Source organism: Pimephales promelas, chromosome 7, assembly GCF_988280905.1.
Source record: "Pimephales promelas chromosome 7, fPimPro1.hap1.1, whole genome shotgun sequence".
NCBI classification, from domain to species: domain Eukaryota; kingdom Metazoa; phylum Chordata; class Actinopteri; order Cypriniformes; family Leuciscidae; genus Pimephales; species Pimephales promelas.
The window spans coordinates 35,875,031-35,888,609 of NC_142775.1; the positions used below are offsets into that span (position 1 = coordinate 35,875,031).

General features: G+C 37.9%; 1 protein-coding gene across 1 annotated transcript; it reads right to left on the minus strand.

Moving 5' to 3' along the window:
• Window positions 1-1,034: 1,034 nt before the first annotated feature.
• Window positions 1,035-11,267, minus strand: gjc4b (gap junction protein gamma 4b). Its single transcript, XM_039683356.2, has 3 exons — window positions 11,091-11,267; window positions 3,143-4,301; window positions 1,035-1,588 (listed from the first exon to the last, which is right to left on the minus strand). The coding sequence occupies exons 2-3, from the start codon at window positions 4,269-4,271 to the stop codon at window positions 1,575-1,577; spliced, it is 1,143 nt and encodes a 380-aa protein (XP_039539290.2). The 5' UTR covers window positions 4,272-4,301; window positions 11,091-11,267; the 3' UTR covers window positions 1,035-1,574.
• Between the last annotated feature and the right edge of the window lie 2,312 nt (window positions 11,268-13,579).

Genomic DNA, 13,579 nt, shown 5'->3' on the forward strand with positions numbered 1-13,579 from the left:
CTGTCATGGCGCTGCTCTGAATAAGGTCTATAGAGCATCTTTGGGATGTGGTGGAACGGGAGCTTTGTGCCCTAGATGTGCATCCAATAAATCTCCATGAACTGCAAGATGCTATCCAATCAATATGGGCCGACAATACTAAAGAGCGCTTTCAGCACCTTGTTGAATCAATGCCACATAGATTTAAGGCAGTTCTGAAGGAGGAAAGGGGGTCAAACAGTGGTGTTCCTAATAATACTTTAGGTGAGTGTGTACATATATGTACATGGAAAAAAAACAAAGACACATGAATACAGTTTTAGACCAAAGGTTTATTTGGAATATTACAAAATACATTTTTACAAAACCTTACAAAACCATTAGAAAAAAGTAAAAAATTGAGATGCTGGGAAAAAAGTATCAAAAACTGGAAAACCTGGTTGTTAACAGACATGGGTGGATTATACTCCTACACTTTAAACTGCTTCAAGATGACATATTGCATTGGTACCATGTATAAAATGTTCGGCTTTATGGCTTTCCTTATTGCTATTCAACGTAAACTGCATTTGGACCAACTTACGGTTTTTGCATTTGCATAAAGGAGGTAAAGATATACTAATCTGAACAGAAACTATATAGAGAAAGGATGAAATGAAATTGAAAACCAATTAAATGAAACGTTCTTTATTAGTGCTTTGAAATGTGATAATCTCTGAAATCTGAGTTTGCCTCTAACAGTTGGTCAAATGAAACAAAAGCCAAAGAAAACCAAATTGGCTTAAAGCCTCACAAAATGTGAAAAACTGAAATGACAGTCTACGGAGAAGCTTCCTCAAGATAAGAGGGGTATCAAAATACTATTAATTTACATCTAAAGCACACAATATGCAAATAAAATATCAAAAGCCTCTTTGTAGATCAATAATTGATTCACAAGTATTCAAGCATTTTCCAGGTTTCCATTTTGTTCATTACAAACACACTAATTGTGGTCCACTACTCAAAACACAGCACTATTCTAAATAACTACACTACATTTCTGACGTGGTTTTATACTGGCTCATCCATCTCGTTTTGGAATGGCAAAAGGTAATATGTAAACTCCAGTTTAAGGCATTTTTGAGATGTAACCCTTGGCACTTCATTAGAAGCGTGGTAAACAAATGGAAGAACCACTGATTAATTTTTCCTATGAAAAAAGAAAAGAAAAAGGGAGAGATGAGAGACAAGAGGCATTGCAGTCGCCTAGTGGCCAAGTATAGCAAACATCTTCCTAACTAGCCTTAGGGCACTTTGGAGTATCAGGCAGACTGGCTTATGTCAAGTATAACTGGCTGGTGAGATGCTGCTTCTGAGATGGACTCGACGTTCACTTGCCATAATACTGCACAACACATTATCACAGATTCACCAGTGTGCATACAGACACAGGTTCCACTCAGTCCCACAATGCTTCACACAGTGTTCAGCAGCCAAACAAAAAAATACACAATACACACACAGACTCTTTCCACTTTCCAAGATGAGCAATTCCAAACCCACTTGGGCCACTTCGTTGAACAGAAAAGCAGTTGATAGTTTCTGAGCCTCAATCAGGCACGGATCCCTATGAGAGAGAGAAAGCAAATAGGAATTTACACACAAACACATTTTTATTCTAAGAATATAACAACAACATTAATCTCTATTTACTGACTTTTCTTAAAGGGATACTCCACTTTTTTTTGGAAATAGACTCATTTTACCACTCCCCCAGAGTTAAACAGTTGAGTTTTACAGTTTTCGGATGTATTCAGCTGATTTTCTGATATTTACAAGAATATCAGTAACCAGACAGTTCCTGGTCTCATTGACTAGTAGTAAAAATAGTAGTAAAAAAATATACTATGGAAGTCAATGAGACCAGAGACTGTCTGTTAACTAATATTCTTCTAAATATCAGAAAATCGGCTGAATACATTAGGAAACGGTGAAACTCAACTGTTTGACTCTGGGGGAGTGGTAAAATGAGCCTATTTCCCCCCCAAAAAAGGGAGTATCCCTTTAAATTTACATACATACATACGTGTGTATGGTTTCCATTTCATCTTTCTTTACAACAAATTAAAAATACTAAGTACACAGACTGATCTCATGAAATTGCGCGTGTATAACACGGCAATTCGTATTTTCATTTTTGGCGTGCTATCAATCGCTTTTCAGCGTGTTTATGAACGCCGTTGATTTAACGTTATTACTGTATATATAAATATATGACCTACCCCAACCCCGTCCCTAAACCTACCCGTCACTAGGGTTAATACCATTTATGAGAGTTCCCCTACCATCCTAGGAAAAAAAAAAAAAACATCACTCCCCAGATGTAGATCCACATTTTGATTCGTTTCACTCGGACATTTAATGCTGTGTACATACACGCGGAATCACTCGGACATTAATGGCGAAGACATTAGGGGTGGGAATCTTTAGTCACCTAATGATCCGATTCCGATTCTGTGAGTCACGATCCGATTCCAGAACGATTCTTTATATAGCAGTCTACAAAAAACTAACCGCGCGAGAGGATTTAAAATTGAAAGCAGTCTTCCGTTAGTAAGGTTCATATTTTAAATATTTAAGTCCAATGCATTCCAAACCACATAAATGATGACTTCGTAGAGCATTCGTAAGGAAAATACCGACGGGCGAGTCAGCACACTTCAAGTGTAACATCAAACAAAGTGCGCGTCTCTCAGACTCTCACAGCGCGTGCAATGAAGCCTGTGAATGTCCTCGTAATTCGCTCGTAATCTTTCCAAGGTTTATGAAAGATTATTTTACGGAAGGTTCGAGTGGTGTTTGCAGGCCTATGTGAGGAATTGGAAGCAAGCAGAATACGGGTGTTTCTAAAGCAAACTCAGCGTTATTGCACATCTGGTTAAAAACTAAACTCAGAATCGATCCAGAATCGTTGGAGAGAGAATCGCGATGCATCGATGGATCAATTTTTTTTCCCAACCCCTAGTAGACATACACGCGGATAGCTCAAAATTCGTATAGATAACACGCCACTTGACTTGAAAGTGGCGTGTACGTTTACGCAAAAGTCATGATGTCATGTTGAAGTACAACACTAAGCTATTGTGAAAAAAAAAAAAAAAATTTCACTTTTCAGTCTTACCTTTTTCACATGTGCTCCCCTGCTTCTCCTGAGCGAAGTTGAGCCTGTTTTGCTCGACAGCGGTGCCGTTGGACTCTGGGCTGCTGCTGCGTAAAGGACTGCTCTCACCGCTCTGATAGGCCATGTCCAGATGCTGCTGGGCCAGTTTCAGGTGTTTACGCAGGTGGTCGATTTCTCGCGATGGCGACTTATCACGAAAATTCTCTCGACAAGAGTCCAGGTTATACTCCGGTTTGATTCCCATGGACAGTCTGTCTTTTTTCAGGGCAGTGTGGTACCCTGGCGGGGCAGTGGGCACCTGTCTGCATGTGGCACCACGTTGGCGTGCAACGCTTTGTTGGCGCGCACGTCGCCGGAAAGCATCGCGGATTCCACTGAGGCCCAAATGAAGAATCTCCAGCACCGTGAGAGACAAACAGAGACAGCTTACGGCATACATGATCAGCAGGAAGATCGTTTTTTCCGTTGGACGCGACACAAAGCAATCCACCGTGTGCGGACAGGGGCTGCGAGTGCACACGTACGAGGGGGCGACCTCAAAACCATACAGGATATACTGGCCGAAGAGAAAGCCCACCTCAAAAACAATACGTGACAAAAGCTGCAGGACATACACCTTCATGAGCCCATCCCGCTTTATTCTCCGCCGTCCATCGTGTTTAACGGGTGGCTTCTCAGGCGCTTTCTCTTTCTCTGACAGGATCTCCTCCATCATAATGGGGTCTTCCTCACCATTGTCCTCAGCCTCCTCATAATTACGGTTGGCTCCGCGGTCAATCATGGGCATGCGTTTCCTGTTCCTCGGCCTGTACTCCTCATCCTCCATGCGAGCGATCTTGTGCATAGCAAAGCCCAGGTACATAATAGTAGGGGTTGTGATTAGAATGATCTGAAAAATCCAGAACCGAACGTGAGAGAGTGGTGCAAATGCATCATAGCAGACGTTCTCGCAACCAGGTTGCTGGGTGTTGCACTTGAATTTGCTCTGTTCATCGTTGTATATTGATTCGCCGCCCACAACAGTCAACACAATGCGGAAGATGATGAATAGCGTAAGCCAGATCTTGCCCACAAAGGTGGAGTGGTTGGAGATTTCATCCAACAGCCGTGTAAGAAAGCTCCAGCTCATGGTGCTCCGAGAAGAACGGCTGTCTCAGTCCTGTACGAGAACAAGACATTAACTGTTAGTAATTAAAAACAGCATCTTTTTTTTAAATAAAATACATTAAATCCAATAAAAAGATGTCGTGAAAATAGCCTACCTTCCTATAACATGACCGACTGTTTCGCTAATGAGAGGTAATTAAGTGCCAATTCAACAGTAAGAATGAATTAAATGGTAAACATCAGGGCAAAGATAATTTATAATTTCCCAAGGACTTTAGAAAAAAAAAAAAACGTTGAGACAATGAAGTCTGTTAAAGGTCCTTTCCTGCATCAGGAGAGTTGAAAGTTCACATGAGCCTGGATTAACCAGAAAGATCCTCTAGATGGAGCTAATAGGTCACTTTTCTTACAAGCTCTTTTACAGAAACACCAAGTCGGCTAAGACTAAGTAAATATTTTTTTTTAAACACTAAACATTAAATAATTGAATACCTACATTTCAACCATTTAATAAAAAAGGGGCATTTTAATAACTATAATTATAACAATGAACTTTTGTTTTTTATGTGTTTGATAAAACATTTAAAGTTTGATGCTAAAATTCACATCACTTTGTATACAGGCCTTCAATTAATTAACTCAAAACAATTAATCTTAAGAATTACATTTGCATAACATGGATTTAGGCAACAAAAAACAAAAAAAACTAAAGTAAAATATACTTTGAACATATAATTTGAAGGAGGTATTTGCCACCTTAGTGTTAACTGACCTCTAGTGTGTAACACCTACTTGTCAGCAAATACAGCAGTGGTCCCCAAACGTTTTAGATTGGCATACCCTGCAGTCACACCTTTTCCATTAAGAGAAAATATTTGACCCCTTAAATTGATTTTGAGGTGCATTTTTAACAAAAGACCCTAGTAAATGCATGTCATGTCAAATTCAGAAAATTCCACTAAATGATTAATTTAACTGTGCAACAAATTAAACTAAGTCAAATTTCAATCAGTATCAACAAAAAAAATCCATCCGTGCAGTGGCACAAGCTGCATTTAGACACATTTACACAGTATAATGCTGCCTCAGAGGTGCCCTGAATGCAATTACAATGGCATACTGTTATGAGACATTTAATAATAATAATAATAGTAAAAAAAAAAAATAAATAAATAAAAATTGATACTTTTAAAGTAAACATTGCATGCAACCAACCAAATGCGCGCTGATTGGATGGATACAGTCAGTTGACCGCAAAAGATGAAACAATTTGTTTGGAGTCATGTTTTTGACCTTTTAAAGGGCTGAATTTTCCCGTTTTTACTAGGGATGCACCAACATGAAAATTTTGGTAATCGATAACCGATAATCCTTTATATTTGAAAGCTGATAACCGATTTATCGGCTGATAAATTTAAATCCGAATTTTTATCTAATTTTGAGAGCCTGATTACAAAAACAAAAGTCTCACATTTAAATCCATGTCCCAAGCGCACGATTATAATGATGTTCTCATTATAGTGTTGTATAGCCGATATGACAGATTTGCGCTGCACATGTTGTACCGAACCATATTTTCATTTTTTTAAAGGGATTTCAATAATATTTCAAGAAAATCAAAAACAAACAGTGCTCAACAAGTGTCTCAGCTGAAGGGAATAATACATTATTTATCGGCTTTAATATATCGGCCACATTCACTTACCAGGCCGATAACGATAACATTAAAAAATGAACATATATCGGCCGATACCGATATGCTGGCCGATATATCGTGCATCCCTAGTTTTTACACTAGATGCTGCATTTTTTTTCTGTTAGAAATACGTACATGTTTGGTGTTAATGTTATTTTAGGGTGCTTTTAGGTCCTATGTAGACCTCAGACTCAAAAAGAAATTCCTATTCCTATTTTGGACAACCAAAGGCCTGTGGAATTGGCAGCTCTAACAATGTAAATTCGAAACAGGCAACCAGTTGAAAATGGTTTGGTAACAAACTGGAATAGAGCTAGTTTAATAGAGGATGGGGTCATCCACAGGTCTAATCAAACTGTGCAATCCTCATCGGCTACAAGTAAACAAAAGACGCTTCAGGCATGGCTGTGACTTGATTTTTCCACAAAGTTCACTGTGTGAATTTACCAAAACATCTGTTAAGACACTCTGGGGTTCTCACCATTATTGATCATAGGTTTTCTATAACCTTGTTCTTTATTACTGGATGTGGATTTTAAAAATTAAGGGCTAGATAAATTACAAGTTTATATATTTATAGATAGGCCTATTACTTGTTATACTTTACAATGCTGTACTAAAAAAAATGCATCTGAATACAAAACAAAAAGCCTAATATACATTTTATTAGAATTTGATAGGAACTGGTGGATGACGTGCTACCAATAGACACAACTTTTTTTTTTTTTTTTTTTAATAGTGACAGTTGCATAAGTGAGGCCACACTGTTGTGGTAGAGAACAGAGATTAAGAGTGCCATTTAAAGGCATCAAATCACTGTAATTTGTACTCTGTACAAAGAGGCCATATCCAATTGCCAGCAGAAGTACAACTGTGTGGTTGTCGTTCTGAACATTCCACAGCTGGTGCTCAGTTGGCCCTCAAATTACACCTTAGCAGGGCCCCAAAAAGCCTCTACACACTACACTCATAAGTAACACACCTAGCTTAGAGATCTTATAAAGGTGCGATCTTTGAACAGGGTCATTGCAATTTTTCCATGACACTTTTCTAGTTGACTACTGCTCATTAAACCCATTGGCGGACTGATTGGGCATTTATATTATTAATTTAATTACTTAGGGAGTGACAATGGAAAATGGTTTCAGTTAACAGGGCTGAGAAAGAATATTATATGCAACATTGCAGTTTCCCACAGTATAGCCTACTAATTTGTGAAACTGTGGTGAATGGACCTCTAGGGGGGTTGGGGGGCATGCACATTTTAAGTTCATTCAAGTTGAGCTGCCATAGAGAGCCCAAGTCCCTCCCCTTCCGGTCGACCACAATGGGACCTTATTTCGGAAAAATATTGAATGGTAGTAAATGGCGAGAGACAACAAATATTTTGATCTTGTTTGAATTATGTCCTGAATTACACATATGATGTTTGTCAATTTAAAAGATGCATTTTAAAGTAAAGAAAGAACGAAAGTCGCAGTTTGATGTAAAACCGTTGAGGTATAAGACTGTGAAAATACATAATTACAAAGACTACAAACCCCAAAGGAGCACATTTTCTCTCAATGAATGAAGCTAACTTTACTGAGGCTATTGTCTGTCATTGTTTCTATAGTCTTACGTTATAATCGTAACGTTACGCCGTCATACCTGAGTGTTTTGTACCAGACTGCACACACACGAGCAGCGGATCTCACTCGTTGTTTCACTTCCTGGGAGATGTAGTTCACAGAGCGATTTTCACATAAAACTAAATGTTACTTCTGTTTTATGACAAACTGCGACGTTTTTGACTTTCAGAATTATCTTTTAAATTGACAAACAGGTGTAATTGAGGGCACAGTTCAGACGGAATAAAAAGATAAGTTGTCTCTCGCCATTGACTACCATTCATATTTTTTCCGAAATAAGGTCCCATGAGCCGGAAGCGGAGGGGCGGGACTTAGGCTCTCTATAGGAATTCATTGAAAACGCTAGCTCTGTGTCAGTGGACACGCAACGTAAGCTATTTAACTCTTTCTCTGCCATTGACAAGTTCTTGTCTCTTTTATGAGAAAACGCTTCCCTGCCATTGGTGGGACTTTACAGCTCTCCGTGTTATCTCTGTTATAAAGAAGGGGGCGCTATTACTGATCTCCTGAATAGGGTTGGGTATCGAGAATCGATTGGAACCGAGACTAACTTTTCGTTTTTCCCGGAATCGTTCAAAAGTTAAAATTTCGATTCCTAGTTTCGATATTCACAGTCCGCCGAGCGGAAGAAGAAACCGCTGAACAACACCAACGAAGAAGCGTCTACCGGAAGTGTTGGCATAACCACGCGAGTCGAACATGAGTACCTTACGTCGGTGATCCAAAGTGTGGCTTCACTTTTCTAAAAATAACGAAATCTCGGCAAAATGCAAAATTTGTGACAAAAGGAGTATTTTTACAGAAGGAGTATTTCCTTCAGAAAGGCCGTTGGTTAGCAAGGTTAGCTAAACTTTTTTGACCCTGCCTCTTAAAAGAATCGGAATCGAGAATCGTTAGGAACCGGAATCGAAACAAGGAATCGGAATCAGAATCGTTCAAATTCAAACGATACCCAACCCTACTCCTGAAGCACATCTCCAGATCAAAACACAGGCAAAAAAGCAGCATAAATGATCTATATGAAATGCTATTGTGCTCAAAACTACACAACAGGATTTCTCATCATCTTGTCTTAACAACGCTTATACTACACAACACAATGCAGATGGTGCACAAACTTCAAGATATTTGGCCAAGTGGCAATCCAGAACAATGTGTTCTAATACAAATTGACATTTACATTAGAGAGTTGCTCATCTTCGCTGTCTTAATCATATGTTCAGGAAAAAAAGAAAATTGGTCCCTGGCTAACCCTGGCTGTTCAGCAAAAACTGATAATAAAATATCATAATGTTAAAGTATAGTGCAAAGACCACTTATTTACGTTTTAAAAATATATTTTTATTAGTATAAAACAAGCTTTATCAAATTTTTGCCTTGCATTCACGTACATTAAGGTGCATGATATCATTAGAGCAGTTCACCATATTGTCTCGTCGCTCGCACTACAAGATTACGTGGCGATAATATCAAACAGGTTATATCGCAGCACCTGTGGCGGATCGAGACATGCTCAACTCGTATTTGATGAGCACAGATTTGGCCACGCTTCAAGGGTTTGTCACAGACCTTGGAAATCTCACTTCGATAGCAAAATCCAGTCAAAAAATGTGTAGTGTGAGCCTGCCTTAAAGGAGTAGATCACTTTTCAAAAACCTTTTGCAGATAATTTACTCACCCCCATGACATCTTTATTGAGAGTTTTTTCAAAAGTGAACTACTCCTTTAAGCCTACTCTCGTCGACTAACATTTGGTCGACTATTAATGGGCAGCCCTAGTAATTATTAACTCAAGTCATTCCAAAATGTACTTTCTTCTTTGGATCAAAAGATGTTATGAAGAATTAAAAACATTGGCCCACACCGACTTTTATCATATTGAAAATCTTCAGTGTCCCAAGTCCAATTTCTTTGGAATGACGTGAATGGGAGAACTAATACCTTTAAGTTGTTAAAAGACTGTCTGGGAGACCCTCAGCAATACCTTAAACTTAACCCAGACCTCCTCTTCAGTCAAGTAACTCCCCACATCAACCATTACCTCGTCAGACATTAATTTAACTTCAAGAGAGAGAACAGAGTGGCTTTGTGGAGACATCTGAGAAAGAAGTTATCGTTCCAATCCAGATTCCTTCATGTCTGGTGTAAGGACAGGAGGCTGCTACTTCAAAACAACATCTCAGTTTCAAAGACACTGAAAGCTATTTGAAGCAGGCAGACTTACATAGCCCTTGGAAATTAACTGATCAAATAATAGTCACAAACATATATAAGGTGTAAAATGAATTTCTCCCATGCTTGTCTTTTTAAGTTTCAAAATAAATCACATCACTTCCCCGATACCAAAAGAAATTCACAAAACACAAGCTTATAAAGCAATGTGGCAAGATGATGGGTAACTTTGGCTTTTAAAATGTGGCTTTTAGTGTAATGTCTGTAATATTCTTGATAAAATAAAGTTTTAAAACAAACATTTTAACTGTTATTATATGATATGGCTAGCAGAGAAGTATCATTAAAGGCCAGTGGAAACCTATGCACATAAAAAATTTGTTTGACATACTATAAATCCAATATTTAAGTTTTTTTTTATCAGTAATTGAATCTTTAATATCAAGAAATGAGTAGATTTAAATAAATCGCACCTAACAACTTATTAAACCGTTAGTATTAAATTTACATCATAAAGTGCATTAAAACTTTAAATAACCATTCACGTAAAGGAAAGAAATATATGTTAACATAAGCTTGTGATCATGTCGAACTCAAATACATTTGCATGAAAATAATATAGGCTAAAGATAGTTTTTAAAGTTTGTAGTTTAATTAATAATGCCATGAAGTAGTGACTTTATGCAACAACTAACGTTAGGAGCCTATGAGTTAGCCTACAACCATTTCAGTATATCGGTTAAGGGATCCAAGATGCAAAATAATCTGTATCTTGTCTTTTATTTGATAAAAATCGACCAATAAGACAATATTACATAAACATATTTTGAGGATTTTAAATTGTTCGGTTTGCTCTCATCCACCGCAACGTGTCGATGTGAACGCGCGCGAATGGTGGCGCGCTTTACCTGAGGTGAATCTTTTGCTCCTCTCTAAATAATAAAACTAAATCCAACATCCCTAAAAAACAGCGTGGCGGTTCAACGCCACTTACAAAAGACGGAGATACGACTTAATATCGACCACAGAGACGTTTCATCGTACGGTTACGAAAGGTCGGTTATCCATCCACATTTCCATGAAAAATCCCATTCCAGCTGTGCTTAAGTTTACTATTGTTCTCCGCCTGACGCAAGAAAGACGCGACTGTTCCTTATAAAACAACTTAAGAGCACTAGTTAAACACTAATTGTCTTGTTATTTGAAAAATATGCGTATAAACTTCTCACAACGCAACCGATAAATTAGATAACTAGTTATTTGAGTGTGTGAGGAAGATGTCACCAAAAATCCGTTGGCCGAGTCACTGTCGAAAAGCGGGAGAAAGAAAACATAACGTTACCTCGTTTAGAAGATTTCCACACTTTTCCTTAGCTGCGTCCTTCGAAAGACTTCGTACGAGAGCATGAAATATCACCACATCTCAGCTACCTTAGACGATAAACTAGCAACTAGCCACACTCTTTTTTTAACCCATTCGGAGTGTGTCTGGATGTGAGTCCTCCCCTCACGCCGTCGGGGTTCATATAGCGTGAGTAGTAGGACAAAGGCTCCCGAAAATGCTTTGCTCCCGCCTTCCTCTGCGCACCCCACCCCCTTCCAGCATTGAGTATGAAATCTGTCTGATCATGCTTTCACCGATAATTTTTTAAAAAATATATATCTCATACCCATCACATTCTTGATCCCATCACATATTTGAGATAGGCCTAAATATTAAACAATAAATAAATAAAATCAACAAATTCCATTTAGCACATTACTGTGGAGCCCCTAACTGGACATGGTGAAGGAAAAAAAAAAAATGAGATGGAGGATAAAATTTGGCTGCATCTGAAATCGCATAATTCCACAGTTGGTGAAACCTTAAAGATTAGGCAAAAAAATGCCCTTTCTTCTTCCAGCGAGAATCTGCAGTGGACACTTTACTTTCCCATGAGGCCACGGGAGAGGATTTATGAATGGTAGTGAAGCGATGTAACTAATGCTGGTTGGTCATATGATAATGACAACATGGCGAATGTAGTATGCCCAGATTACATTCATACTATAGCCTACACACTCATACTATATAGTAGTGTAGAATAGTATACTTTTTTAAGGTCATGAAGTAATTACTAAATAGTGATTTTGGACGCAGCTTCTGTCAATGCTTTTGTGTTCTCTTGCAAACGTTTTGCTTTCCGCCAAGAAACTTTTACGTTCCCTTGCAAAAACTTTTGCGTTCTGCAGAGAAACTTTGGGTTTACTCGGAAATAGCTTAAAAGCATTGTTTTGCAAGTGAATGGAATGTTTCTCAGGAGAACGCAAAACGTTTCGCGAGTGAACGCAAAGTTTCTCGGCGAACTTCGCCAAAGAGGCGAACTTCACGCCTCTTTTTTTCTGTTTTTGTTTGTTGTCCTGCACCTGAGCCCAATCTGGGTGTTTGGGATGTTCACACCAGTTTTGTATTTTTGAATAGTACGATTTTTAATAGATCATACAAAAACATACAACTAACAGTGTACGAATTAGCCACCAATTTGCAGAAACGTTATTTTCGGAAACAGATTGTTAAATAAACTTCCTTGATTAAAATATTTGACTTGGGCAATAATTATTATTATTTTTTTTTTTTGTGTTCCATAGAAGAAAGGAAGTCAAACAGGTTTGCAATGATGTAGGTGAGTTAAGGAATATAAAATTTTTATTTTGGGGTGAATATCGCAGTCTTAATCACATTACAAGGGTGTATTTCAACATAGCTAGTATCAGGCGTTGTACAGGATTGCATTTTAGTGACTATATTTTACAGGTCCTAACTGTGTCAGTGTTTAAAAATAAGTCATTGAAAAACTAAAATTGTTTGACAAATTTTACGTTTCTTGTTACGTTTATTTCAATGAACCATTGTTTATGTGGGTTTTTTTTCTTCAACGATACTGAATGCAGTTTTCATGTATTGTCATTCTTCCTTTTTCCTCTTGAGTTTTACTGGATTTAATTTGAGATTTTTGCTTCCTTCTTCACCCAATAAACAAAACTGAAAAGATCTAGATGACAAATCACTCTAGTTTCAATGTGATATTTTTTTCCGTCAGTTGTGATGACAAATGATTATGGAACAACTTACTCATCTATTCATTTTCTCAATGCATGTAAAAGGAAGAAATGAACTGTCATTACTTACAAACAAGTTGGATTCGGAATGGACTAAAGTCCCATTCTAAGAGCTAATTAAAACATTTTCCTTGATTTTTTTTTACATTTATTTAATACATTTCATTGAAACCCTTTTTATAGAAAGGAAGGATGACAAGAAGTATCTTTAAAAGCATTGCCTGAATGTAACATGTGATTGTATGTAACCAACAGCTTTCCCTTTTCCTGCCGAGGATGGTGCTCGGAAGTTGTTGTTATTGAAGATCTTTCCTCCATTGCGTTTTCCACAGGATGAGGCTTTAAAGGGGGGCTTCCCTTTCTGAGTTCAGGGTATGTTTTTAACAGATCAACACATTCAATAACTCCAAGTGTGATTTGATAAGATTTGATGCCTGTAATCTTCAATTAAAAACTTTATGTAGAAACAGTGCACCCAACTTTCGAAGACTTTGTATTAAACCAGCTGTGGCTTCTGGCAGCATTAACCACCAATCAGATGAACAAATGCTGACAATTTACATTTGCAAGGCAATGTGAGGGATGCTCGTTTAATGCACTATTTTCATCTTTGCAGAAAAAAACTCCAGAAATATATTTAAAACACTTCATACTTTTTATCCCAATGCCACAGCCAACAGAATGACTGAGACTGAGCTTATTGCTCATCATAAACTAACAACATTCAAGAAA

What these genes read in the sequence shown, in the direction of transcription:
- gjc4b (XM_039683356.2), bottom strand. Translation starts at nt 4,271, where the DNA reads ATGAGCTGGAGCTTTCTTACACGGCTGTTGGATGAAATCTCCAACCAC.